We start from the raw sequence: 26,899 nt of genomic DNA on the forward strand, positions 1-26,899 counted from the left end.
CAAGATCCACCCGTCGGCCCCTCACGGCTGCCCAGGCTCCCTAAGACCCGTTAAAGCCCACCGTGGGCCCTCATGTACCCCCGGTGCCCGCAGGCCCGCCCCGAGCCCCTCGTCGGCCCCTCACGCCCCCCTGAATGCCCCAGACCTGCCCCGGAGCCCCGCGTCGGCCCTTCACAGCCCCCAGAACCCCGCGGCCCGCCCGGGAGCCCCGCGTCGGCCCCTCAGGCCCGCCCGGACCCCCCGGGCCCCCAGGCCCGTCCGAGCCGTCGCGCCGCTCCGCCCGTGCGGAAGGCCTGCAGGCCGCGAGGCCGCCCCTACGCCCCGGCACCCGCCCGACCCACGACCCGGCCGGCAACGGCTCTCACCCGGCTCCGGGCTGCGGCTCCGGGGCTCAGCGGCGGGGCGCGGGCGAGGCCATGCAGCCCCGGCCCGTCTCCCGGCCCGCGGCCCGAGCGGGAAGGCGGTGGCGGCGGCTCCAAGCGTCCGCGAGGCAGCGAGGCCGGCAGGAGGCGCGGCCGGGCTCGGGCTCACTGAGGGGGCGTCGGGCCGCGCGCTCGGCGGCGGCGCCTCCCCGCCTGGGGCCCTCGCTCCATCGCGCTCTGGCTCGAGCGGCCTCTGGCTCCGGGGCCCGGCGGCGGCTGCGGCGGGCGCCGGCCACATGAGACGCCGCCGCCCATTGGCCCGCCGTATCCGCCACCGCCATTGGCTCGCCGCGCCGGGCACAGGGCTGCGCACGTCAAGGCGTCGGGGAGGAAGTGCGCGACGCGGGAGGGGCGGCGGCGAGATTGACAGCAGCTGTGACAGGCCGGGGCGGGACCAGGAGGACGTCCCTGGACGGATTGGCCAAGGTAGTGCGTCCAGGCGCACGGGACGCTAGGGTAGCGCGCAGCTGGGTTGGCTGCCTGCGTCGCGCAGGCGGTGGGTCTTTCGTCCTCGGACGTGACGGTTGGTCTCTCCGAGTGCCGGAAGCGGCGAGGGCACGCTCGAGAACCTGAGTCTGGCGTGGAAGGCGCTGGCCGACCGGACGTCAGCCGTGCGGCCGCGGCGCGAGCTACGTGCGGCCCGAGGCCCGAGGCCTCTCGTCGTGAAACGCGCGCGAGGCGTCGAGCTGGCCGGGCGGGGGCAGGCCGCGCGCCCCGGCGGGAGGACGGCGGTCGGCGGTGACCTACACCGTGGCTCCCGACGCGGGACGCTGGGGGGCTTTGGGTTCGCTCGAGTTCCGCTTCCTTCCGTGCGCCCGCCGCTCGTCCAGGGGACTCAGCCGCGGAGGGGAGCCCGCGACCCGTCATCTGGGGGGACTCACTGGGGCTGGAGGAGAGCCTGCGACCCTGTCCCCGTGCTCGAGGAGTGGAGGACGCTCCGCCGCCAGGCCACCCACCAGCCGGAGCCCGGGCAGCCTCATCACCTCTCAGACCCTCAGTCTCATTGGCGGAGCGGGAACCACGGACAGCGCTGCTCTCAAAGGGCCGCCCGGAAGGTTCCACCAGGGGTGTGCACAACCCTGAGAACAGTGCTCGTCCTGTGGGAAACCATGGAGAACTTCAGACTCCTCTGGGCAGCTAGATTGTGCTCTCCCCACTCTTACCCAGTAACTTCCCTGGATGGGGACACCTGACGATAACAGCCAACCCAGGGGCTGACGAGCATCCAAGAAGACCCAAGGGTTCCCAGAGTTGCCTCATTGTAAGAACTACCTGGTAAAATTGATAAAATTCAGACTCCAGACCCCACATTCATCTACTGTGTCAATCTAGAGGAGAGGGAACTAGGAATTAGCGGTTTTTTGTTTGTTTTATTTTTTTTCTCCTCAAAGCCCCCCAGTACATAGTTGTATATTCTTCGTTGTGGGTCCTTCTAGTTGTGGCATGTGGGATGCTGCCTCAGCGTGGTTTGATGAGCAGTGCCATGTCCGCGCCCAGGATTCAAACCAACGAAACACTGGGCCGCCTGCAGTGGAGCGCGCGAACTTAACCACTCGGCCACGGGGCCAGCCCCGGAATTAGCGTTTTTTATTTTGGGTTCCTGACAATACTCATCCATGAGAAAATTTGAAAAACACTGACCTTAGCCAATCCAATACTCTCTCTAGGGAATTTAAAGTAGGAAATATAAATAAGGCAATTTCCCTCGGAAACAATCTGAAAACATAGTAAGGAAAAGCAAAGTTCCACCAAAGCAGAACCTGTAAGTCAAAACTAGAGAGAAAAGAAAAGCAGAGCAAAGGAAGAATCAAGCCATTTAATGCATTAAGTCAAAATATTTATGGAGTGTCTGCTGTGGGCAGGCCCTAGATCAGGCACTGGGGATTCAACAGGAGCAGGGCAGGTCCAGTCTCTCCCACGTGTGGCCTCTCCTCAGGCGGGGACAACATGTGTTCGTCAAATAGCTGAAGAGGTCCCTAATTACAAGCCGTGCTCAGTGCTTTGAAAGACCAGGTGGGGAGTTATGGGAGAACACTGAGTGGCAATCAGGTCTCATCTGGGTGAGGCCTACAGAAGCCTTCCCCAAGGCCTGACCCTGGAGCTGCTGTCAGAAGGTCGAGGAAGAACTACCTGAGTAAGAAGTGGTGGGGAGAGCATTCTAGGTCTGGTCCACTAAGTGGCCTCTAGCCACAGATGACTAGTAAGCACTGGAAATGTGAGTCCAAACTGACATGTGCTGTGCATATAAACTACACACCTGTTTTCAAAAACTTAGTACAAAGAAGAAAAGAATGTAAAATATCTCACAAGTAAATTTTTTGTGTTTATTACATGTGGAAATGATGGTATTTTGGACAATTGCATTAAATATAGTGTTGAAATTAATTTTACCCATTTTGGGGTATTTTTGTGTCTTTTTTTGGTGAGGAAGATTGGCCCTGAGCTAACAGCTGTTGCCAATCTTCCTCTATTCTGTATGTGGGATGCTGCCACAGCATGGCTTGATGGGCAGTGTGTAGGTCCGTGACCGGGATCCGAACCTGTGAACCCCAAGCCGCCAAAGCAGAGCGCTCAAACTTAACTGCTACGCCATTGGGCTGCCCTCATTTTGTTTTAATTGTGACTAATAGGAAATTTTAAGTGACACCCTGGCTGCATTTAGTTTCTGTTGGACAACTCTGGGCAAAGGGGCAGCATCACTGGTGTCGGTGACATGGAGAGAGGCCTGTGGCTGGAGGGGCAGCAGTCACTCTTCCATTCAACACATATTTAAGGCTTCTAAGTGTCTACTATGTGCCCACACGGTTCTAAGGCCTGTTTAAATACAGGGTAATGGGGGCGAGGAAGGACTCAGATAAGATGCCCACTGAGGAAGCAAGGCAGCCGACTTGGGGAAGGGCACACCAGGAGGGGCGGGAGGAGCGCCACCAGCACAGAGCAACCTGGGAGACACAGAGGAAGGAGGTGACTGGTGAGGGTTCCAATTCACAGTTGGGATTTCACCCTGCATGAAAAGGTAAACCACGGAAGGTCGCAGGGAGGTGGGGAACAAGGCAACTGACTGTTGAAAGGACTGCTCTGGAGACGATGAGAGCACAGAAAAGGTGGAGTGAGGCGGCAGTGACATCTGGACTCACGAGATAGTCGAACCTGGGATGTTTTTCAGGATAGAGTTGGCAAGAGTTTGGGCTGTAAGAGAAAGAGAAGGGTCTGGAATGAAGTCGACATTGGCTAAAAGGACCAGGAGGAGGTACAGGTTTGGGTTGAAAAACCGGGAGTTTAGTTTTGTACAGGTAAGCCCAAGATGCTTGGGCCTCCATATGGGTGCTAGGTGGACACGGCAGTAGGGGGGTGGCCAGGGTGAGGCGAGGCCTCAGGGCACATGAGTGATCCTTAGCGTGTGAGCAGGACCTGCCAGTGAGGGCTTTAGTCGGGAGGCACAGACACAGAGTCCTCTTATAAAATGCTGCTCTTGAAACTGTGTGAAGGGCAAGAACATGATGCGAGGCCAAGTTGGAAGCCGTCGCAGTCGCTCCAGAGAAAAGAGGAACAGGAAGATTACATGGAAGTGAAGGCACCTGCTGGGCCCAGGGGGACTGAAGGGAGCTGCTAGAGAGCTAGCATTGCCACATCTTCCAGTTTTTCCATAGAAACTGGAAATTAAATTTTTATTGGACATTTCAATAAAAGCAATTAATTTGTCAAACACTGTGTGGGCCAAACAAAACACATCATTCCTACAGATTACTGAGCTCTAGCCCTGAAGAGTAGTTCTCCGACACCTTCCCGCAAAGCCTGGTTTCCTTAATGCAGTCACCTGGGCCACCCAGCATTCTGACTCCATAACGCTGCACTGAGACCCAGAGCGTGCACCCACATGGTCCAAGGGCCATCTCGCTTCTCCCGAGCGTCCCCCAGCCCAGTCAGTAAGGTGTGGCCCTGGCAGTACCTCTGCTCAGATGCCTTCTCCGATACTGCTCAGTGACTGTGTTTGTTACAGCCCACCCCCTCCCCACTCAAAGCTCTTGGATTCATCCTGCAAACATTGATTCAGGGCCTACTATTTGCCACACACTGATCTAAAAGCTGTGGACTCAACCATGAACAAAACCAAGTTCCTGCCAAAGGCACTTACGTTCCAGCATATCTGTGTTCCCTGGAACCAAAAGCTAATTGTTGACTAAGCTTTAGCCACATGTGGCTCCAGAAAAGTCAGTGCTGGTGATGCTCGATGCCCGCCCAGAGAAGGAACGACGTGTCCTACTTCATTTTGCCCCGAAGTGAAGGTACTCGGAGCACCCCCACCTCCTCCCATCAAACCACTCCTCTGCTGTAGACTGGGAGAGTTGGGGGCTCGCTGAGAGTGCGCGCATGGGTGGGCTCCTCGCTCCCTCGTCGAATGGCCAGAGGTCACTGCTGAAATGGAGGCAGCCCAGCCACCTTCCTTCTTCCTACTTCCTCTTGTACACAAGTGGCAGAAGTGGCCAGAGCAGACCCACGTCCTGGCACACCCCCCTGTCTCCTCCCCTGTGGCCATGTATTAAGAAGTGACACCTGGGTTTGGGCCCAGCCAGCCCAGTCTCAGCCCTGTAGTCAACACCAGCTCACCAGCATTCTTAGCATTAGAATTTGGAACCCATGCTCATTTCACAGTAAATTATTATGTCTGTTGCTTTCCAGTCACCATAGCTCTGTGGTGTGTCACCCTCACAAACCTGAAGGGAAGGAGGAACTGTGGCAGGAAGCAAGTTTCTGATATTCCTGGGGCCCCTGACCTTAGGACCACCAAAACCACCCTCAATTTTTAAAACTCTACACCCAGTACTCTTCCTGTAGCCCTAACAGTTTTGATGTTATTTTAAAGTCTAAATATATGATGTATTCTTTTCTTTAATCAATTCATCACAAATCCAACTAGAAAGATTGAGAGTAAAAATGTCTTCCTAAGACTTTTTTGCTAGTAAGGCTGTCACAATATTGCATAATGTGTTTCATGCAAAGAATTTCAGCGTGCAGAAAGCAGGAGGCTTCCACAGTGCAAGATGGGTCATGTACTCATTCAACAGATGTCTGAGTGCCCACTGTGTGCCGGACAGTGTTACACCAGGGACAAAACACAAAAACCTCTTCAACACCTCCACAATCCGGACAGTCAGGACCTGAAACACCATCTTGTGATTATATAACTGGCATATAACAGGCCAGAAGCTCTGGGGGGTGGTCACATTCCATAAGCGACATGACCCGCATCTGCAACCCCCTCCTTGGATTTGTGAAGGAGCCACAGATTTGTCACCACAGAGGCCTGCCCTTCTCCATCCCTGAAACCAGCCCTTGGGAACACAGTTGAGTTCTGCTGATAACAGTCATTGGAACAGCAGCCCTACGGCTGGTGCCAGTTGTGCAAGTAACTTCTTTTCCAGGATGGTAAATTCAGAACCTTTTACTAATGTTGAATTCAGTGAAGATTTGCAAACAAAGTCCCCAAATTGTCCCTGGGTACTTCAAGCTGGCTTAGCTGAAGAGGGGCTCACAAGGATCACCTTGAATTTGTTACGCCAAGTTCCCTTTTTATTTATTTTTTTTATTTTTTTGGTGAGGAAGATTGACCTTGATTGATCTGTCGCCAATTTCTCTTTTTGCTTGAGGAAGATTGTCCCTGAGCTAACATTCATGCTAATCTTCCTGTATTTTTTATATGTGGGATGCCACCACAGTGTGGTTTGGTGAATGGCATGTAGGTCCACACCCGGGATCTGGACCCATGAACCCTGGGCCGCTGAAGTGGAGCATCCGAACTTAACCACTACGACACCCAGCCATCCCCAGTTCCCTTTTTAAATGTGTAAAACTCACAGATATCTTTGATAAAAAAGAATGCTAATTGCATTTTAATTGCCGTGATTGACTTGGACTACCAGTTCACAAAGTGTGATCCAGGGACCCCTGGGGGTCCCCAAGACCCTTTGTGGTCCAAGGTCAGACTATCTTCCTGATGATACTAAGAGTTTTGTCTGTTTCCCTTTCGTCTCCTCTCTTGACCGTGGAGTTCTCCAGCGGATCCACCACGTGGAATGATGCCATCACTCTGACAGCTGAGGAACGTGTGTTCTTGCGTCTTAAACATTTGTGTTTGGATATTAGCACGGTAAATATCAGGAGACACCACCCACATAAACAAAAGCTCTCTGGGCTCCTAGTAGTGTTTATGTATTTAGGAGCCTAAAGAGGTCCTGAGACTAAAGGCTCCAAGCTGAGGCTCAGGCTCACTTACCTCCTGAGCAGCTGTGAGTTGGCAGCACGGCGTCCACCAGGCACCAGTGGAAGAGATCAAGCCCCAGCGAATGGAAACGCATTTTGAAAATTATGCATAATCTGTATTATGCATACGATCACGACTGAGGATCCGACCTCAGTCTTCTGCAGACAAAGCCTGGTGGGCCACTCTCCCAAGATAACACAGTCCTTCAGAGCTTACACTCCAGGACCAGAAGGACTGATCAGACTCCAGCTCTGCCCCACACTAACTGTGATCTTGGACAGGGGGCACACCACTCAGGGGCTTGGTCTCCCCACCTGCAGTGGGCTAATGAGAGCACCTACCTGGTGGGATTCTGGAAGATCAACACATCCAGCATGGTTAGAACAGTGTCTGGAACGTGTAGTAAACCTAAATGTTAACTGTTGTTGTAAAACTAAAGACATAACTACATTAGTGCTGCGAGTGTCATTTCACATTGTATCCCAGTAGTTATTCCCCGTACCTCATGTGTTGAATACCCAGGGGGTCTGAGCCTTGTGAGGGTTGCCGTGTGGCTGAGCACTGGCAGGGGGAATGCGGTGCTCTGGCAATTTGGGTGGCATGACTGCTGGCTGCTGGCCAGGGCGAGTGTTCTCAAGAAGGCCGTACAGAGCCCTGGAGTCTGGAAGATGGAGTCACTAGGCTGAGAGGTGGATGCAGGACCACTCAGCGAGGGAGAGAAAGAGGTGGCTTGATTTAGTACGAGTGTGGGGAGTTTGGGGAACATGGTAAAGGAATGTGCAGAGAGCATGGCGAGGCCTCAGCCAGCTCCTGAGCTGGCAGACGCCCAGAGCTGTCCTGCATGTCACTTAAGCATCTGCCAGTGCTGATAAGTGAAGACTCCTGGTGAGAGTTTGCTGCAGGAGACTGTTCTGGCCCAGGCCCAGGCTGCAGGAACTGCCCTGATGTCAGTCACTTGGCACTTTCCCTGAGCCAGCAGCCTGAGAACGGCTCACCCCTGCCTGCTTCATCAGGTCCCTGGCCGGCAGGAGGTGGTGCTCTATGCATGCACAGGGTAATTCTGGGGACAGTGCAGGTGCTCAGGATTATAGGAATTCATACATTTTGTCCCTGAAACCCAGCTTTAGTTTGCAACTTTAAAAGTATTCAGCAAATAATGGGCCACCCCCATTGGCCTAGTGGTTAAGTTCAGTGTGCTCCACTTCGGCGGTGTGGGTTTGGTTCCTGGGTGCAGACCTACACCACTCATCTGTCAGTGGCCATGCTGTGGTGGTGGCTCACATAAAAAAGAGGAAGACTGGCAACAGATGTTAGCTCAGGGCAAATCTTCCTCAGCAAAAAAAAAAGAAATAAAAAGTATTCAGAAAATAAAAAGATGCATTTCATATGACTTAACTATAGAAATGCTACGGGGCTGCTCCATTTTACTGTTGAATACTGTGAATTATCTCTCAGTGACCCTCAGCAGCACCCGTGCTGTCCAGCCAGGCCAGCCGCTCCGGCCTTTGTGGAACAACTGCGCTCTCAGCCCAGACCTCCCGGACCAGGGCTTTGGTTCTTCCCTTCTCCCAGTAGAAACGGACTGTAAACACAGTCTACGGGATTTACTTTATTTTGTTTATTCTGTTTTTGAAATTGTAACCTCATATAGGATGGTTTTAGGGCCCCAGTAAGAAATATACTGTCAAGCAAAATAAAACAGAAAACAACAGGGATGGAGATGGCAAACCCAGGCTGCATGCTTTGATTTGAGGCAAAAAAAAAAAAAAAATGCCAAAGTATCCTTCTGTCTCCAAGTAATCTCCAGCTTCACCCAATCAGCTCTGCAGCCTTCTCCAACCAGAGCGCCTGGGAATGCCAGAGACACAGGATCCCCTGGGGAAACCGCTGAGGGCACGGCAGAGCAGTCCTGCCATCAAGCAGCCATCTGCTGTTGTGTATCTGTTCTTCCAAGGATTCACGGGGCAGGGGGCTTAAGCGAGCAGGGTTCCAATTCTGTGTGGAAGTGGCCACCTCTTCCTCCCTCAGTCAACCCTGTAAATCACAGCGGAAGGAGGCGGAGTCTGGAACCTGCACTCGTTCCTCCTAGACCTGAGCCTTGTGGCCGCTGCCCCTGGGCTCAGCAATCCCGCCTCCCCACCCCCTCCCGTGGTGGCTGGGCGGGGCAGTCATGTGCTACTGACACGGATCTCAGCCAGCCTTGACTCCATGGGGCTGCTGGTAGAGCAAAGCAGCCTGCTCCCAGGGTAAACATGAAGCCACGGGACTCTCTGTGCCTCCTGGACACCAGCTCGTCCCGTCCCACTCCACCTCCCCTCCATCCAGGCCAGGCCACATCTTTCCTGCTGGCCTTGTCGCAGCCTCCTCCTGCTCTCCCCTTCCCCACGTCTGGCCTATTCTCCACAAAGCAGCCAAAACGATGCTTTTAAAATAGAGCAATCAGTCCTCGGCTCAGAATCTTCCCTGACATCCACCTGGAGCTCAAAGCCAGAGCCCACCAGTCTGGGGCTCCAGCCCAGCCTGCCTCCAGCCCTGACCCAGCCTGCCCGCTGCTCCCTCCCACCAGCTGGCTGGATCTTTGGCCCTGCACAGGCCTCCCTTCACTCCTGCTCCAAAGTTCTGTTTCAAAATAGCAAATTTTATGTTGTGTACATTTAGCCACAATTTTTTTTTCTGAGGAAGATTAGCCCTGAGCTAACTGCTGCCAATCCTCCTCTTTTTGCTGAGGAGGGCTGGCCCTGAGCTAACATCTGTGCCCTTCTTCCTCTACTTTTTATATGGGACGCCTACCACAGCATAGCTTGGCAAGCAGTGCTATGTCCACACCCAGGATCCAAACCAGTGAACCCCAGGCCGCCGAAGCGGAATATGTGCACTTAACTGCTATGCCACCAGGCTGGCCCCACCACAATTTTTAAAAAGTCCCCTCTAGGGGCTGGCTCCATGACTTAGTGGTTAAGTCTGTGCGCTCCGCTTTGGCAGCCCAGGGTTTCGCTGATTCGGATCCTGAGCGAGGACATGGTACCACTCATCAGGCCATGCTGAGGCGGTGTCCCACATGCTGCAACTGGAAGGATCCACAACTAAAAAAATATATACAACTATGTACCAGGGAGCTTTGGGGAGAAAAAGCAGAAAAAAATAAAAAAGATAGAAAGTTCCCTCTAGGGCTGGCTGGGTAGTGTACTGGTTAAGTTCACACACACTGCTTTGGTGGCCCAGGGTTCGTGGGTTCAGATCCCAGGTGCAGACCTACACACTGCTCATCAAGCCATGCTGTGGTGGCGTCCCACATACAGAATAGAGGAAGACTGGCACAGATGTTAGCTCAGAGCCAATCTTCCTCCCCCCGCCCCCCAAAAAGTCCCCTCTCCTTGTTTCTCTCCCATTGCTAGAACAGAAGACCACTGGGGACAGGTGTCACTTTGCTCACTGCTGGGTCCCCAGCACCTCGGAGATGGCCACACAGTAAATATCTGTTTAAGGCAATTCCCTCTTATCCCCCAAAAATCTCCTTCTCTCTCCGGTTCCTTCATTCTTTGCAACTGTTTGGGGGCCTCTCACCAATCCCCCCAAAAACTGGCCCCCAGAAACTCCACCCACCTGCCCCTCTCACCCCTCCTTCTTCCTCTTTCCATCCTCTTTACTTTGGGGTCAGGGACAGCTCTGGTGTGTCTTTCCCGTCGTCTGCATCTCTCCCCCTTTCTTTTGACCTATTTTTGTCCTTTCTCTTTTTGTTCTTCATTACAAAATATCCGGGATGGGCTAGCAACCTCTGAGGACAGGGAGTTGGAAGTTCTGAGCGGAGGAAGGCAAGGTTTTCTTTAGCAGGCAGATAGAAAGGGCCAGAATGTCTGAGAACGCTTGCTGTCACTGTCTCTTTTCCTCATTAGACTGTGGTGGTCTGAATTCAATGTGGTTCCTGGGAACTTCTCCACCACTGATTTGCTGAAAAACCATAATGGCCACAGACCTCTAGGGTCCAGGACCAGCCAGCCAGTGAACACTCTGTGCCTTAATGGAGGCCAAAGGCCCAGGTTGTCCTCCTTCAGGGACACAGCACGCTCCATCCAGCCCAGCGAAGTCGAGCCGCCTGCCGACGGTTGCTGGCTATGGATTGTGGAGTGGGGTACAGCCAATCCCACCACTGGCGACATCCTGAGATGAGCAAATAGAGGATCCTGTGAGCTTCATGGCGCATTCAACTTTCTGGGGGACCCTATGCAGACAAGTGAACCCTTTCTTGCTTCAAATATCTATCGCTCCCTCACAAGGAACCCTGGGACCAGAGATACCAAGCTAGTGACTTTCAGGAACAGGCTGTAAAGTGGACATCCAGACATGGTCCATCTTTCCTGGTAGCTAAACCCAGATGAGGTTCTGAACCTGCCTTGGGAGTTGAGGAGGAACCCAGGCCTCTGGAGTGATGACTCCCCAGTAGCTAAAGGACCTGGATAGGCAACCCCAGCTAGGATGGACACAAGTCCAATGTAAATTTGCATCATAAGAAAGGGGTTGGGTCATGATGCAGAAATAAGGGGTCCCACTTCAGTGACTGGACCTAGGGACGCACACTGGGATGTCTCGAGTCCCACCGGTACCTTTGCTTCTTCACTCTTGGTGTGGCCTTGTCCTCTCCAACCACAGCTGGCTTCCCCCACCGGGTGGGGAAGGTTCCAGCAGTACCCTCAGTTCATCCTTCTACTCCATGACCCCAAAGGCAAGGTCCTTCCTCCATCTTCAAATAAAAGTCCTAAGGAAGGACTTACTGGGGTTGACCTTCTCGTTCCTGAACAATCAGTGTGATTAATGCGACACTGTCAGGGCTGGGACCACATGATCAGGGGAACGAGGAACTGAGGAGACGGGTTTTGCTGAGCAGACCTGAACAGCAGATATCTTCTACAATCATCACTGTGATCAGCAGCCTCCAAGCTGGCCCTCACTGACCCCCGCCCCTTGTGTTCACATCTTTGGATGTCCCTGCCGCATGGGACCATGTCATGTGAGCAGCCCCTTGCAGAGTCCACACGATGAGCTGAGGCCTCAAGTCCACAGCCAGGTGAGGGCGTCTCCTTGGACGCCCATCCTAGCACCACACAAGCTCCGAATGACCACAGCCCTGGCTGTCACCTTGACTGCACTATTGTGAGAGCCCCAGAGCCAGAACTAACCTGTCATCTACTCCGGGACTCCTGACCCTCAGAAACTGGGTGAGATAAACATTGTTTTAACTTGCTAAGTTTTAGGATAATTTGTTACCTAGCAACGGATAGCTGATACAGTCAACAGGAGTGGTTAAATAAATGAATTTGGTATGTGCTGTCCAGAGCTTAGGGAGTTAACATTATGTGGAGAGGATACAGACCCTGCCCTTTCGAGGTCCCTCCTAAATATCTATTCAAAATCCCACCTCCAACAGTCTCAAGAAACAGCAAGGGAAACACAGCTCTTCGGTCACGCACAAATTCCTGTACAGGTTTTTGCTAGTAGAAATGGACTTTTCATCCCTTCAAGGACAAGATCTGTGATCATGAATCTTCTACATGTAATGAGTAAAATCCAGTTAGCGAGCGACATGAGATGAAATTGTTTCCCAGAGAGATCTTTAGGGCCTGGCCGGGTGGTGCAGCAGTTAAGTTCACACGTTCTGCTTCAGTGGCCTGGGGTCCACGGGTTCGGATCCCGCGTGTGAACCTAAGCACCGCTTGGCAAGCCATGCTGTGGCAGGCATCCCACATACAAAGTTAGAGGAAGATGGGTACAGATGTTAGCTCAGGGTCAATCTTCCTCAGCAAAAAGAGGAGGATTGGCAGCAGATGCTAGCTCAGGGCTAATCTTCCTCAAAAAAAGAAAAAAAGAAAAAAGAAAGATCTTTAGTTTAGAAATAAAATTTACCAAAATTCAAGGAGATGAACGAGTTTATTCAAACATTCCACAAAGGAGTATATTTTATAGAAGACATCCTAATATTACCCAAATATCTATAGACTAGGTCCAAAGGCTTCAAAGGCCAGGGAAGCGTGGAAGCAATTATGCTTTTAAACAAAAATTTTATGTTTAGTTGCTGCAAAGTTGCCTAATTTTGGAAGAAGCAAATAATTATTTGCTCTGATATAAATAAAAAAGCCTAGATCTTAAAATAAAAAATGGCCCAAAAGACCAACTTGTCTCCAGACTGCTAAAGTACTATTCCTGTTTTACAGACGGGGTGACTGATGGACTTTCCAAGAGCAGCTGGCCTGAAGCCCCTCGGCTGACAGTGAGCAGGAACAAGAGCCAACGCCTCCTCCGTGCTCAGGAACAAAGGGAGGAGTTCAAGGGACAGACGCCCTCTGCTCCTGTCCCCTTCCCACGACCCAGGCTAAAAGGGCAGCCCTTCCATACCTCCTGAGGCTTCACTTTGCTCATGGATCTTGGCACCTAGTGTCAGTGCAGACACCAAGGACACACCCTGACTGGTGGCAGTGCAGACACCTAGGACACACCCTGACTCAAACCAGGAGTTCACTGTGAGATTGTCTCTGAGTCAGTTAAGGGAAGCCCCGCTGAAATGTCCTGACGTGCAGAGTTCAGAGAGTGGAGGAAGTACAAATGAGTAAACAGAAGTTAGGAAGTACAGAAAGAACAGAGAGAGCAGGTGACAGAAATGGCTGAAAGTGAAGCTGACATCCTGGCAGGAGATGATGCCTCTGAAGTGGGGCCTGAGAGCCAAGGGAGGCCTGGGGAGCCAGTTGTCCTACAGACCATCCCTTCTAGGGGCCAGGTCATGGGGCATCTGATTCCTTAAACTAACCCCTATTGCCAAGAGCACAGGAGCCTCCCTCTGGGCCACTGCAGAGGGGAACTGGAGCAGGGTGGGTTCATTCAAGCTCACCTCTCACCTGAGGCCTGGAACACAGCCAGCCTTCAAAGCACACTTGTTAAATAAATGAGTTTCAATAAATGGATCAATAGTCTGTTTTCCCAAAACCTCATTTCCCACAACATCCTAGGAATAACTCACAGATATGAAGGGCTGGCTTCCCAGTTGACAAGTTGCTCTCACATACTTTTATTGCATTTTATCTTTACAACAACCCTATGGGAAAGCCAAAGCTGACATTAGCCTCATTTTGCAGATAATTGTTATCCCCATTTTGCTGATGAGAAAGTTGAGGCTGGGAGAAGGTCATGACTTGCTCAAGGTCATAGGCTGAGAAGGACAGAAGCCAGGGTTCCTTCCCCAGAGGCTTGTCATTCACCCTGCACTGTTTCCAACTGAATGGCCGGGCAAAGAGGTTCGACCACAATAACAATTTTATCTCAAACAATAGTTAGAGGATTGCATCTTGTACTCTTCTCCAAAACATGCAAGTGTGCTAGAGGCTTTGAGTCACAAACCCTCTGAGCAGAGTGATGAGGGAACAGGGGTGAGGGCGAGGGGCCTGGTCCCTTCCTGTCAGGGTGGTGTTGCACAAGCTTCTAGAGGGTGCAAGAAACCACAGGGAAGTTTGCCTACAGTCACAGTCACGGGACCGGTCTGGGGAGAGTGAGGGCAGGACACAGCCAGCCGGAAGGCAGAAAGTGGGCGGGACAATCTAACCAGCGACAGAAAAAATCCTGGAGGAGGAGCTGGGGAGGACGAACTGACTGTGAAGGAAGACTGCAGGACGACAAGGCAGTTCAGCCGTGTAGTTCGCCTGGCCCCGGCTTAGGGCTGCTCCCTCCACGAACCATCCACAAATAAGGACCTCACAAAGGCACCGCTGCCCGAGAGCTGAGGACCAGTAATCAGGACACTTCGTTTAAAAAGTGTCCCCAGCCCTCTCTGGTTTCAGGGGAGGGCGGGGAGGGCTGCAGCGTCACCAGGTGACTGTTGCAGCAGCGCATGGCGGGGGCGCGGGCCGGGAACCAGTCAGACCGGCCCTGAAACGCGGTCCTCGCTCCTTAGCCGCGACTTTGGACAGGCGAGTCTCCCTTTCCCGAGTCTGTTTCGTCGCCGGTAACGCAGTTTTTAAAGACGTTTACTTCGCAGAGTGAATATGACATGAGTGTTCGGACGGAGCCGGGCACCGGGGCGCTCTCGGCAGGACCGCTCACTGTTACGGTCACTCGCCGCTGGGGATTCGGGGAAAACAGAAAAACACAGAAATAAGCGTCTGTCACACGTCCACCCGGCCCGCCCTTCCAGCCCTCGGCGGCCCCTGAGCTCGGTGCCGCTCCGGCCCTCGGCCCTCGGCCCTCCGACCGTCTGACCCCGTGCACGGACCACCGACCGCGGGCACGCGGACAGGCCTGCGGCCTCACTGCCGCCAAGACCAGGCCGGGCCGGGGTTGCGATGCGGGGTCGGAGTCGGCGTTAGGGCCGGGTCGGGGGTCCAGGCCGGGGTCCGGCGCCCGCTCCCCTCGAGCTCCCGGCTCTGCCCCGTGACCCCGCCTCCGGCCGAGTCCTCCCCAGAGCTGGAGGGCAGCCCGGCGCGGGGTCCCGACACCCTCCCTCCCGGGCCCGCAAGGCTGCAGCTCTAGTCGCGGCGCGCAGCACGGGACGGCACCTTCGTAAGCCGCTGGGAACCCCAGCAGGACTAGGGGAGCGAATTGGCGGCGCGGCTCCGGAAGCTGGTCGCAGGGACCAGAGCCTGGGCGGGGCCGATCGCGCAGGCGCTGAGGCGGCCCGGATGACGCAAGAGCCCCGGCAGCGCAGGCGCTTGAGGAGGCCCGGAACACGCAGGCGCCTGGGGAGGCCCGGCCGCGTAGGCGCCGCCTCCCGGCCAACATGGCGGCTGTGTTGCTGCTGCGGCGGGCCCTCCGTCAGGGTCCGGGCCCGGGTGCCCTGCGGGGCCCCTGCTCGGGCTGGAGCCCAGGCCTCTCCGCCGGGGCTGGGAGGAGGTGGGCGTACTTCGTCCACAGGCCTCCGATGGGCCTCGCCGGGGCTGGAGGCCGAGCCCTGCAGGTAACCCCCGGGCCTGGCCCGGGCCGGGGCCGGGGCCGCGCGCCCCGCCCGACTCGCGGTCGGTGGGCCTCGGCGGCCGCAGGTGTGAGCCGGGCGAGCTCCCGCCCAGGCGCAGCCTGGTTTCCGGCCCGATTTCGTGTGGTGGTGTTTCGACCTGTCTTCCTGGCGTTTCACGTCGAGCCTCGCTAGTGCCGCCCGGTTCCGGCGGAGAACTGTTGGGCCCGGCTCGTCCGGGCAGGCTCGTCAGGCTGCCTCCTGGCCTGGCGAGCGGCCGGCGCAGGGCCGTGCAGCGCGGCCCGGGTCCACGCCCGCCCTGAGCGCAGACCCGGCGTCCTGGGCTTTTCGGTTGCTTCCTTTCAGCCCTCTCTTAGAGCTCATCCCGCACGTTTTCGGTCGTCGTCCATTATTGTTGTTCTATTTTACCGTAACTTGAGAAACAGTTTGAATTATAATCGTGTTCTGGGTTACTGGGCACTCTGAACCTGAGGGCGACTGTCGGTATATTACTTTTCTTTTGGCTTTTTAGTTCTCTTGAGAAGGAAAATTATAGTTTATAATCTTTAGTCGGATTTTAGGCGTATCCTGTGAACGTAAGGGCTGCAGTAGGCAGTTCACACATTCTTTGGAAATCTAAGCAGATTACTTCATCAATGGCTATAACAGTAATAAACTAAAGTAACCTGGTTTAAACCGTGTTTGGGGCTGACTTTGAGAATGACATTTTTCTTTTTGCTGTATCTGACGCTGATGTTACTCGTTTATTGGGCCCAGTCCACACTCTGTGGCCCCTCCTTATGTGACTGCTGGTAGTTGCTGAGCCAAGAATAGTAGTATTAATTAAATGGGACAATGATTGTAGAGACCAGGAATTTTCACCCTGTTGCTAACAGGAAATTGCACGTGAGGTGCTCCTTACCAAATAGCATTGTGCAAGCTGTTGGATTTCTCCATAGCAGGAGCCCAGCAGGGGTGAGTTAAGGACAAAATTAAGAATAAGTAAATAAATAAAACGGATGAAGAAACTACCGACACAGAGATAGAAAAAATTAGACTGTTGATCTTAAACACATTCAAGTGAGAAAATGCTCATCTTGAAAACAGAACTTTATGTTTTTTGAGGAAGATTGGCCCTGAGCTAACATCCACCGCTAATCCTCCTCTTTTTGCCGAGGAAGACTGTCACTGAGCCAACGTCTGTGCCCATCTTCCGCTATATTATGTGTGGGATGCCTCCCACAGCGTGGCTTGATAAGAGGTGCGTAGGTTCGTGCCCAGGATCTAAACCAGCAAACCCCGGGCCACTGAAGTGGAACGTGCGAACTTAACCCCTGCACCGCTGGGCTGGCCCCTGAAAATAGAACTTTAGAAATATAGACTAGTAATCTGCTATAGTACCTGAAATGTTCTAGAAGGAGCAAAGGGTCTAGGAGTCACTGCAGCCTCTGCTAGCTGGTCTGCTCCTTGTGTCCTGCAGGAGAGTTGTGAGCTCCAGGGCACAGAATGACAGCCAGTGCTCTGTGCCTTTAGTTCAGCGTTTCTTTGACTTGCTCACTTTTGACGTTTTGATTTTTTTTTCTTTTTTTTTTTGATGTTATGTTAAAACTTTGAAATAAATGCTGAGACTATAACTTCACATTTCAGGGCAAGGTAAACATTACAAATAAATATATCTGGACTTTGAGAAAAGCATTTGCAGTGGGGAACTAGTGCACATCGTTTGTGTGCTGCAGTGTTGGCGTGACTGAGCCTCGCTCTCCTTTTTTTCAGAGTTTGCGGTTGCGACTGCTCACCCCCACCTTTGAAGGGATCAGTGGATTTCTGTTGAAACAGCATCTAGTCCAGAATCCAGTCAGACTCTGGAAACTGTTAGGTGTGTATCTTTGGAAAGACAGAAGTGACAGAGCCTGTGGCATTTGTGAATAAATGAGGATAACGTCGCTGGTTTGACATTGACAAGATACCAAAAATCGCTGTAAGGACATTTGGCCTTTGTTTATTGTGAGCCGTTAGAAGCTCTGAAGGAAGTTCATGAAAAGGAAGATCATCTGAGGTCTGAACAGGCCATTTTTGCTTATTTTTGAGTCATCTTTTTTTTCAATTCCGGTGTATAGCAGTAATTGGGTTGCTTGAAGAAGATTTTTCATGTTCTCTAGCTGTCTCCAAGAATGCTCAGTAGAGATCCACAAAGTGGCTCTGTGTGTTTTCCATCCAGAAGGTGATCAACAACGGCCTACACAGAATTTGTGCGCGCAGTAGAGTTGCACCATCTAATGAGACACTGACATCCTGCTGTCTCTTGACCTGAGGTCAAAGCACCTGGAGGATTGACGCCTGTAATTTTACTCCCTCCTTTATTCAGTTGGAACACGGAAAAAATAAAATCTTCCGACTCCTAATGTGCATTCAGCAGCCTGGTGCCCACATGTGGTCAGAGACAGCTCTGACTTGGTGGCAGCGTGCACATCTGCTATGTTTTCTCATTTAAATCTACACGTGCACCCAGTGGCACACACTCCACCCTCCAGACAGCCTGATCCTGTGTGGTGGCTGTCCAGGTAGTCTCATGTGTGGTTCTGTTAGTGTCTGTGAAGAAAGGTGTGGTGCCGTCATGGTTGTGAGACGTTTCCCCCCACTTTATTTTATTTATTTATTTATTTTAAAGATTTTATGTTTTTCCTTTTTCTCCCCAAAGCCCCCCAGTACATAGTTGTATATTCTTCATTGTGGGTCCTTCTAGCTGTGGCATGTGGGGTGCCGCCTCAGCATGCTTTGATGAGCAGTGCCATGTCCACGCCCAGGATTCGAACCAATGAAACACTGGGCCGCCTGCAGCCGAGTGCGCGAACTTAACCACTCGGCCACGGGGCCAGCCCCCTCACCCCATTTTAGACTGATTTGGTCAGTTCTTAGACAAGACAATCTTTTGTGAGGAGTGTTAATGTGGGCCTGTCTTGGTAATGGTGGCAGTGGGTCACTGCCATTGCTGCATGTGCCAAAGCCACTTGTGTTGTTCATTTGTTTAAATTCAAGTGCCTGTATATATTGAAGGGTTATTCTCCAACAAACTCGTGACACTTTCTCAGATTTATGTTCATAACTAATTTTTATTCCCTCATGTTGGCTAATTTAAATTACAAACATGCTTAACTTCATAAGTTGAAGTAGTTTATTATTCTATAATTAGTAAATACCATACTGAGAATGATTATCTCAAACTTCTAAATCTTCTGCATGTGGGTTTCAGTTTGCTTTGGTCATTTGAGAACCTGCTCTTCTCCTTCACGTCCCCTGGTTGCAGATTTTGGTTGTGAAACATTTTCCCTATTCCTTGTAGGTGGCACTTATTATTTTAACACCTCAAGGATGAGGCAGAAGATGAAGGACAAGGGAAAATCCAAGGGGAGGACCCCTGAAGATGATGAAGGTATGTCTATGATGTTTTTAATGTTGGCCACCCTGGTGGTCTTCATGTGTGTCTTCTAGTCTAAGCAACAGGAGACCCATCTCAAAGGGAGGGCAAGCCCAGGCTCTTGTGTCTCCCTCACCCTGGGCACACCTGCCCCCAGGCTCTCGTGTGATTGCTGGATCCTTCCTGCCTGTCATTTTGGAGACGCTTCCATCAGCACCTGTGTCCCCTGTCTGTTAGAATGTCTGAAGGCAGGTGGAGTTTCTGTCCTCTGCATGGAGAGGGTGAATCTCGGATCTTCCCTGAACTCTGAGTTCTGGGTGGAGAGGAAGGCACCAGGACTCCTTGGCTGAACCCATCCCCATGCAGTTGAGAAGCCGCACCCCGAGGCGAGGGTGGTACAATGTGTGGCCTTGAAGAAGGAGCGGGACAGATCACTGGTTGTACACGCGACCACCGTGTGCCAGTTAATTCCTGCCCCAGCCTCCAGCCCCAGTTCACAGTGACCTCACTTGTAAATCTTGCGTCTCATCTCTGCTCTGGAATTAGGATTAGATGATGGTGTGAAGGGTGAGGGAAATAGAAAGGTAAGTTTGAATGGAATTGACCTCAGAGATAAAAGCTGGCTGCTTAGAGCTAATCATGGAAATTGCTAACCTTTATAAATGATTGCAATGTGCACAGCACCCTACTAAGGGATTTATATATCTTCTCAATTAATTCTTTCCTCAGAATTACCCAGCTACTGTTCCCTTCTCATGCCCGAGGACATGGGATGCCTGCTGTGTGCTTGGTCTCGGGAGGGACATGCGTGGAGGAATGGTTGTTTTGTCAAGGAGCTCCCTTGTACTTGGGTCCTGATTTTGACGTGGCTGCTGTGTATTGTTCGAGGAAACCTGAGTAGGGGGCCCGGAGGAGGGCTCAAAGGCCAACCGTGCTCAGAAGCACAGTTCCTGGGAGCCCCAGATGCGTAAGGGTGAAGGCAGCCTCAGAAGTGCTCTGTCGACCGGGCCCCTGGGCCCGCCTCTCACCAGAAATCAGCACGTGGACTGACTCCCACTCGCCAGCCTGTCTTTCTGGAGGATGCTTCCACCCGGAAGCTGAGTGGGGACAGGCTTTGGGTAACTGGTAGGAGGACTTTTTTCCCAGGTCACAGTTCAGACATGTTTTCAGGACATGGCGACTGTGCTTGGCTCCATTGTGAACGTGGAGCTTCAGCCCCAGAGCTCACTGGTTTTCGAGAGGTGCTACATTTCCCGGAAGCTTATGTTTTCCACTCTTGGCACCTTCACTTTGAGGTTGAGAGGATCAGTAAGTTTCCATCTTAAAGCGCTTTAAGGACAGGTCTTAACTCCCGGAAATGACATGGCCATTGGTTGGTTCAGCATAGACATTTCTGGTTTCAGGCTCAGTGTGACTCCATCGTGGCTGTCAGTCAGTCAGTTGTCGTCACCACCATGAGAGCTCCCCAGGGACCCAGCTGTTCTTTAAAAGACTTCTGAATCTTAATGTGTCACTGTCTTGACCTAATTTCTGAACTTTCTCCATGTGTTCTTAACCGTTTCACTGCATGGCCTTTGACTGTAGGTATTTTTCTTTATTTTGCCTACAATTTCAATGGTTTTGTCACTGGTTATAGGTCTCATACTTAATACATGTTTTCATGTAGATTTACTTTGCAAATTATACTTCCTCTGTTGTCTAGGGGGTGTAGGGTTGGCAATCCCCGTTTTCACGTAGGCTTCTAGGCCTTGTGCTGACTGGAAGGTGCCATAACCAGGTTCAGAGGAGGAGTTTTCGGTTGTTGAAGGAAAGCCCAGTTAAGGGTCCTCTGAGCTTGTTCTGGCTCACTTGTGTCTGCTCAGGTGTTAAAGTAAAACTCCAAACCCAGCATCTGACAAGCAGTGCTCTGCTGAATAATAGTAACTTGTAGCTTATGACTGTGATCTTAGTTTTCACTTAAAGCCGAGTTTTTGAACATTTATATCTTCATATTCTAAAATATGTGGTATGTTTTCAAGTGTGTCATTCATTTCAGAAATACTCTGAGTTGGGAGGTTTTTGGGGCTTAGAGGAATAGGATGAGTGCTTGATTCATTAGAAAATATTAGCAGAGGGGCTGGCCTGGTGGAGCAGTGGTTAAGCGTGCATGTTCCACTTCAGCAGCCTGGCGTTCGCCGGTTCGGATCCCAGGTGCGGACATGGCACTGCTTGGCAAGCCATGCTGTGGGAGGCGTCCCACAAATAAAGTAGAGGAAGATGGGCACGGATGTTAGCTCAGGGCCAGTCCTCCTCAGCAAGAAGAGGAGGATTGGCAGCAGATGTTAGCTCAGAGCTAATCTTCCTCAAAAAAAAAAAAGAATTAGGAGAAAACATAGGGGAATATTCCTTATTTTGAAATGGGAAAGGCCTTTCTGAATTAAAAAGAAGTGGAGGAGGAAGGGCTCCCTGTAAAGAGGTGGGTGGCCGAAGCTGTGTTGCCGTGTGCCTTGCGTATCAGGCTCCAATCACTCAGGCCTGCACTCGGTGATTTCTGGAAGGAACAGCCACTTCCTTCTTACAGCTCCTGGCGCACCGGAGCAATTGCTGGAGTTTCCAAACAGCCCTTTGTGTTCAGTGCCTCCTTTGTCCTTGAGAAGTGGGAATACTTTCTGAGAGGGAGTATCCTCATCTCCCTCTTCAGAGTTACTCTGCAGGCGATCAGGCTCAGGATCAGGCTCAGCTCCACAGGGATTGTTAGAAAGAACTGGATTACCACTGCATTTCTCATAAGTTCTTCTTCGCCGTGCTCACACTTGGAGTCAGTGGGGTTAATTTCTTCAAGAAGGATTTCTGGGAGTGAAAACCTGGGACAGCTCCCACAGCTGTTTCCTTGAGATTCATCAGCATCAGTAATTTATTTGTCTTTAGGTGGCTGATCAACTGCAGCAATTGACATCCCTCCCTCCCCCCAAAAAAGGGAATTTTGGCACCAAAATTCCCCAGTGGTCCTGCAGGCTGCTGTCCAGTGGGTGGACAGTCTGACAGCTTAGGAGGCAGCAGCATTTCCTGGCACCTCTGGGGACAGCATGGTGTTGGGGACTCGGGCAGTAGAAATTGTTTCTACCCTCAGCTCTCTCTGAGCTTGCAGTTCCTGTAGGGAGACTAAATAAGTGTCTGAGAAGTGTGCAGGAGGAAAAACACCTTGGTGTTGGATGGAGAAATGCAGGCGATCCAGCGGACAGAAGGCAGGCCGTTTCGGCAGCTCAGTAGCGCTGGTGTCCCCAAGGGATGCTCACGGGACTTCTGGGAAGGAAGAGGGTCTTCCAGGTAGAGGAGGCGTCTTTCCTACCCGGAGTGCTCAGTGCCATGTTCTGTTTAGAATCTCAGCGTCAGAGCTTGTTTCATCTCTTAGTCTCAGAAATGTTCCTTGTCTTAACCAATCCTGCAAGAGTGCATCCATATCTTCCCTCACTGTTATCTTTTTTGTTTTTTGGGCTGGGCTTATAATTTCGTGATCACTACTACAGATGTGTTTGTTTAGCTCTGGTTTTCATGGGTTAAAGTTTCGGAAGTAGAATTAGTGAGTTATGGAAACTAAATGTTTTCTTTGCTCTTGATACACCTGGCCAATTAGCTTTCAGAAAGGATTTCCAGTTTGTACCCCCTGAGAATGAGTGTGGGGCCAGCTCACTGTACCTCCCAGGCCTGGGTGTCTGGATTCTTCCACGCCTGGCCCTCATTTAACATTTGCACTTTGTCGTGTGTGTGCACTGTCGAAGCGCGTGTTTGCACACCTTTGTACCTGGGTGTCCATTGCGGGGACAGACTCCTCTTTCTGTGGCCCTGTCCTCAGGGGTGCTTTGTTGGTCTCCTTTGTGCCTGGGGAAGAGGACTCAGGGTGATTTTTGGCTGAGAAGCCAGAGGAGGATTTATTGAAAAACAGAAACTATTTTACCCTAAGACTCCAGTGAGCTCTCCCGGAGCTTCAGGGCAGTGACCACTCTAGGTGGAACTTGTTTCTCCTCAGCCTGCAGAGTCCAGTACAGAATGGGGTGTGTGGCCCCAGTGGGTGATGGGGGCGGCCTGTAAGGCGGCAGCTCTGTGTGTGTTAGAACGCCTGGCTGGTGTTTATTCGAAAAGAGATGGATTTTGTGAAGAGAGCAGAACAGGTGTTTATTGAAGCCCAAATCCAAGCTGTCATTTTATTGTTTTTAAAAATTTTTGTTATAAGCACAAAGCTGTCTTTTATTTAAAACCAAGCTGTATCTTTTAAAAATCATAGGCCTGCTTCTTGTTCTATGAACAGATGCTTGTGAGTCATAGAATTGTTTCAAAACCTTTTTTACGCCGGAGTATGATGGGCACATGGGCAGAGTGGTGAGGAAGGGCACAGCTGTCACATCGCCTGGGCGTGAATTTATAACTACTTCTCTTGAATTGTGGCCACCCAGCCAGGATCACAGGGACTCGCTCACATTCAGTGTCTGAACTGTATCCCTGCTTATGTTGAGAGTCAGGTATTGTGATCACTGAAAGCTCTGAAAGGAGATGTTCGTCTTGCTCACTGAGCCTCACTCTGGGCAGCGTGTTGTGGCTGTTGGAAGGTATGGTGACTGTCAACATTGTTAATTAGAAAGCAAGATTGGAAATTAAATATTTGGAACAGATGGTCTCTAAATTAGCTACTCACCTGCGACCATGTTTGCTTTCCAAAATAAGTGGTAGCCTTTATTGCCTTTTGTGAATATGAGTTTTAAATATTAGATATGTTATTATAATCTATTAAAAGATACGATGCTTTCTAAAATGTGCCTTCATGTTTTCAAAACGATTGCTGAGACAGCTTTCTCAGTAGGTTTCATTTTGAGATGTTTTTTAGTTCTTTATTTTTTTGTCTCATGTTTTCCTTTTTTTCCTTTCATTTTGTGTTTTTAAGCTGGTTTAAAATGCTTTTGAATTCTTCTAAAGTGATTGTTGGAGAGGAGGGTGGTGTGTTTGTGGGGACTATATCTCCAGGCCGTACAGAAAGGACAGTGAGGTCCAGCTGCACGCTTGTCCTTGGAGAAGCGACCACACGGGCAGCGTGGTGTGGACCTCCCACCCCAGGCTTTGGGCTGCCTCCACCTCGGTCCCGGGCCCTCTGTGCTCCTGTGAGTGGGTTTCGCCCTTCCCCCGAGCACACCACGAGTGTGTGCACGAAGGATCACACGATTGTGGGGAGGATGAGTAAATGGTTAAAGGTCTGGTTGCTCCGATAGGTCTGGGCCCATCCTGGGCAGAAAAGGTGAAGGACTGTGCGTGCTTTTCTCAAGAGGCGTCATTAACAACAGCTCTGGTAAAATCTAGATGGAGTGTTGGGAAGGACGGGCCCACACTGCACAGGCAAGCAACACATGTAGTTCCAGGGCCTCCTGGTGTGTAAATGGAGGCACCCAGGTGGGTGTAAGGGCTGGGGGGAGGTGGGCTGCTAGGGGAGGTGGGCTAGTGAGACCATGTAAAGTGCTGGGCCAAAAGCACCACGTAAATCAAATTCACCTGCCCTCCATCCCTAGTGGAGGAGGGGCTTATCTGATAGGTGGGTTTGGGAGGAAGACTGTGGCCTGACCTTGGTGGGTCCCTAAATCCCAGCGCAGCTTCAGGATGCTGTTTTCCATCTGTGCTGTGGGCGCACGTGCTCCTCGTCCCTTCCCTAAGCGCTTCTCCCTGACTTCCCTCCTTCCTGGAGTCTGCTTGTGGTGCCCACGCTGAGTGTTCTTCTTGGGATTCCTGCACATTCCTGCTGCACTAATCCCCTACTGCAGCCTCTGTCTACTGCCTGCTGAAGCCCACTTACCTCCCCCAGGGGCCGTGTCCTTCTGTCTCAAGATCAGGGGTTGAGTCTTGTGTCTTTTTTTCATCCCCTAAGAACTGAGCATGACGCTGTCTATATCCTAAGTAGGGTATTGATAACTGAGTAAGGTGGTTGAGGGGAATTTATCTGATGGTTCTGATAAAGAACTGATTCTGGGAACATTCTAGAATTAAGTGGTCCCCAGTATGTTTCTATAGACTAAACAATATCTTACGTCTTTTAAATGTACTATTTTCAAATGTTATTGTGATGAATGACATACAACTTATTTGAATGTTACTCATTCTGATGAATAACAAGTTCAGGATAGGTGGTTGTGGGTTGGGGGAGGGCAGGTGTTGGTGAAAGCTATTTCTTTGTTATTGATAACTTACACATGTGCCACAAATGCTCTGCTGCCGCCACGTGGTGTCTGGTCACACCTGGAGAGCCTGACTTCACACCAGCCTTGGGTCTGCTGTGCTTTCAGGGAAGGCTTGACTGTCGAACCGCATCGTGTGCTGGTCCTGGGGAGTTTTTGACTTTAAAAATGGTTTCATGTTATCTAAGCAGGTGGGACCTTAGTACTTGGTATCTTGCTGACCTCGATCAGCTGTGAATAGTATTTGTCTTGAACCACTTTGTTGAAAAATTGGCCCAAATGCAGGATCCTATAGGAGATGAGACGCCACTGTCTCAGTGCTGAGCTTTCCCGACGAAAGGAGGTATGGTGCAGAGGGCGGGCTCCGGCCTGCGGCCCATGTCTAACACTCCCTCTGCTTGCTGTCTCACAGAGGAGCGGAGGCGCAGGGAGAGGGAGGACCAGATGTACCGTGAGCGGCTGCGCACCTTGTTCGTCATCGCCGTTGTCATGAGCCTTCTGAATGCGCTCAGCACCAGCGGGGGCAACATTTCCTGGAACGACTTTGTGCACGAGATGCTGGCCAAGGGTGAGGTGCAGCGGGTCCAGGTGGTGCCCGAGAGCGAGGTGGTGGAGGTGTACCTGCACCCTGGAGCCGTGGTGTTCGGGCGGCCTGTGAGTGAGGGTGAGGGTGTGGGCTCTGTGGTGCAGCCACTCGGAGGGACCTGGGGGCTCGGGTGCACACCCCTTTCCAGGCAGCCCCTGCTCCCCCCATTTGTTTGACTGTCATCTTTTCGGTTTTCTTGAAACAAGATGTGAGTATCTCTATTCAAAGGAGGACTCATTGAAGGCCTTTGAATGGTGGCCTTCTAAGATGGAGGTTGAAACAGGGGAGGCAGGGTCGTCTCCAGACAGGAGCTGGGGTCTGCAGCTGCTGTGGATAGAGGAGGAGGTGGAAGTAGTGACAGAGTGGCCACAGTGGTGACCGCTGATACTAGGGATCAAGGAGGCGGGCCAGCTGTGGCCCTGAGGTTTCCCTCTGTCAGTCTGGGCATGTGGTGTGGTGCTGGCTGGAGCTCAGCAGACAGGGTAGCTTTGGCAGATGCAGGTGAGTTGAGGGCATGGGGGATTGGCCAAGTGGGAATCTCTCGGTCAGGGGCAGGAAACAGCGCTCTGAGAGGTGGCTGAGAGTTGGGAGTCAGGTGAGGGCTGGCCCTTGGAGAGCAGCAGGAAGAGAGGGACGGGAGGGACCCTGCTCATCTCCCACCTCAGGCACCCCCACCCCCAGGAGGGAAGCCCAGTGTGGACAAGACTGCAGAGTGTGCGGCAGTGAGAGGTGAGGTTGCAGGCATTGCAGAGGGGTTGGGAGGGTGGGACTCCATCACAGGTGGAGGGCTGGGCATCACAGAGGGGGAGAGACTTGCCCTAGTGACAGGGGCCGACTTGTCTGGCACTGCTGGAAAATGAGGGGGCTCATGGAGACTGGGCCCCAAAAGCTTGACCATGTGAAATGAACCACTCTCTCTAGTCTCCCCTCCTGTCCCTCTTACCCCTCCAGATCCCCTAGTAACCACGACACCATTGTTGGGCCCAGGAAAGGCCACTCTGACACAGTGTTTTCTAAAAACCCTGTCCCTGTTGACATCTCCCAGCTGCCTCTCCCTCAGCCTTAAGGGTCCAACCAAGGATCATGAATGATATTTA

At 51.9% G+C, this 26,899-nt stretch overlaps 2 protein-coding genes and 2 long non-coding RNA genes across 24 annotated transcripts in view; 2 read left to right on the forward strand and 2 right to left on the reverse strand.

Moving 5' to 3' along the window:
• ANKRD11 (ankyrin repeat domain containing 11) overlaps positions 1 to 658 on the reverse strand; it is a 213,727-nt gene extending 213,069 nt beyond the window's left edge. For 11 of the 17 annotated variants that reach the window (XM_070614009.1, XM_070614005.1, XM_070614016.1 and 8 more), the window contains exon 1: positions 366 to 642. The gene's annotated coding sequence lies outside the window, so the exon portion shown is untranslated. Of the gene's footprint in view, positions 1 to 365 lie in introns of all 17 variants that reach the window. The other 6 variants (XM_070614020.1, XM_070614010.1, XM_070613999.1 and 3 more) reach the window with 3 other exon arrangements.
• Positions 659 to 701: 43 nt separating this feature from the next.
• Positions 702 to 13,634, forward strand: LOC139082508 (uncharacterized). The gene is made up of 2 exons (XR_011538572.1): positions 702 to 848; positions 12,891 to 13,634. It is a non-coding gene; the product is annotated as an uncharacterized lncRNA (long non-coding RNA).
• Positions 13,635 to 13,714: 80 nt separating this feature from the next.
• On the reverse strand, positions 13,715 to 15,671 carry LOC103561189 (uncharacterized). Its single transcript, XR_547378.2, has 2 exons — positions 15,219 to 15,671; positions 13,715 to 14,784 (listed from the first exon to the last, which is right to left on the reverse strand). It is a non-coding gene; the product is annotated as an uncharacterized lncRNA (long non-coding RNA).
• SPG7 (SPG7 matrix AAA peptidase subunit, paraplegin) overlaps positions 14,784 to 26,899 on the forward strand; it is a 33,619-nt gene continuing 21,503 nt past the window's right edge. For 2 of the 5 annotated variants that reach the window (XR_547377.2, XM_008535631.2), the window contains exons 1-4: positions 14,784 to 15,616; positions 17,384 to 17,486; positions 18,951 to 19,040; positions 25,629 to 25,870. Coding sequence is in view for 4 of the 5 variants with exons in the window: in XM_008535631.2 (XP_008533853.1) it covers positions 15,440 to 15,616; positions 17,384 to 17,486; positions 18,951 to 19,040; positions 25,629 to 25,870 (612 nt within the window). In the remaining variant the exon portion in view is untranslated. Of the gene's footprint in view, positions 15,617 to 17,383; positions 18,172 to 18,950; positions 19,041 to 24,262; positions 25,871 to 26,899 lie in introns of all 5 variants that reach the window. The other 3 variants (XM_070614024.1, XM_008535633.2, XM_070614023.1) reach the window with 3 other exon arrangements.

The sequence above is a fragment of the Equus przewalskii genome, chromosome 3 (genome assembly GCF_037783145.1).
Source record: "Equus przewalskii isolate Varuska chromosome 3, EquPr2, whole genome shotgun sequence".
NCBI lineage: Eukaryota > Metazoa > Chordata > Mammalia > Perissodactyla > Equidae > Equus > Equus przewalskii.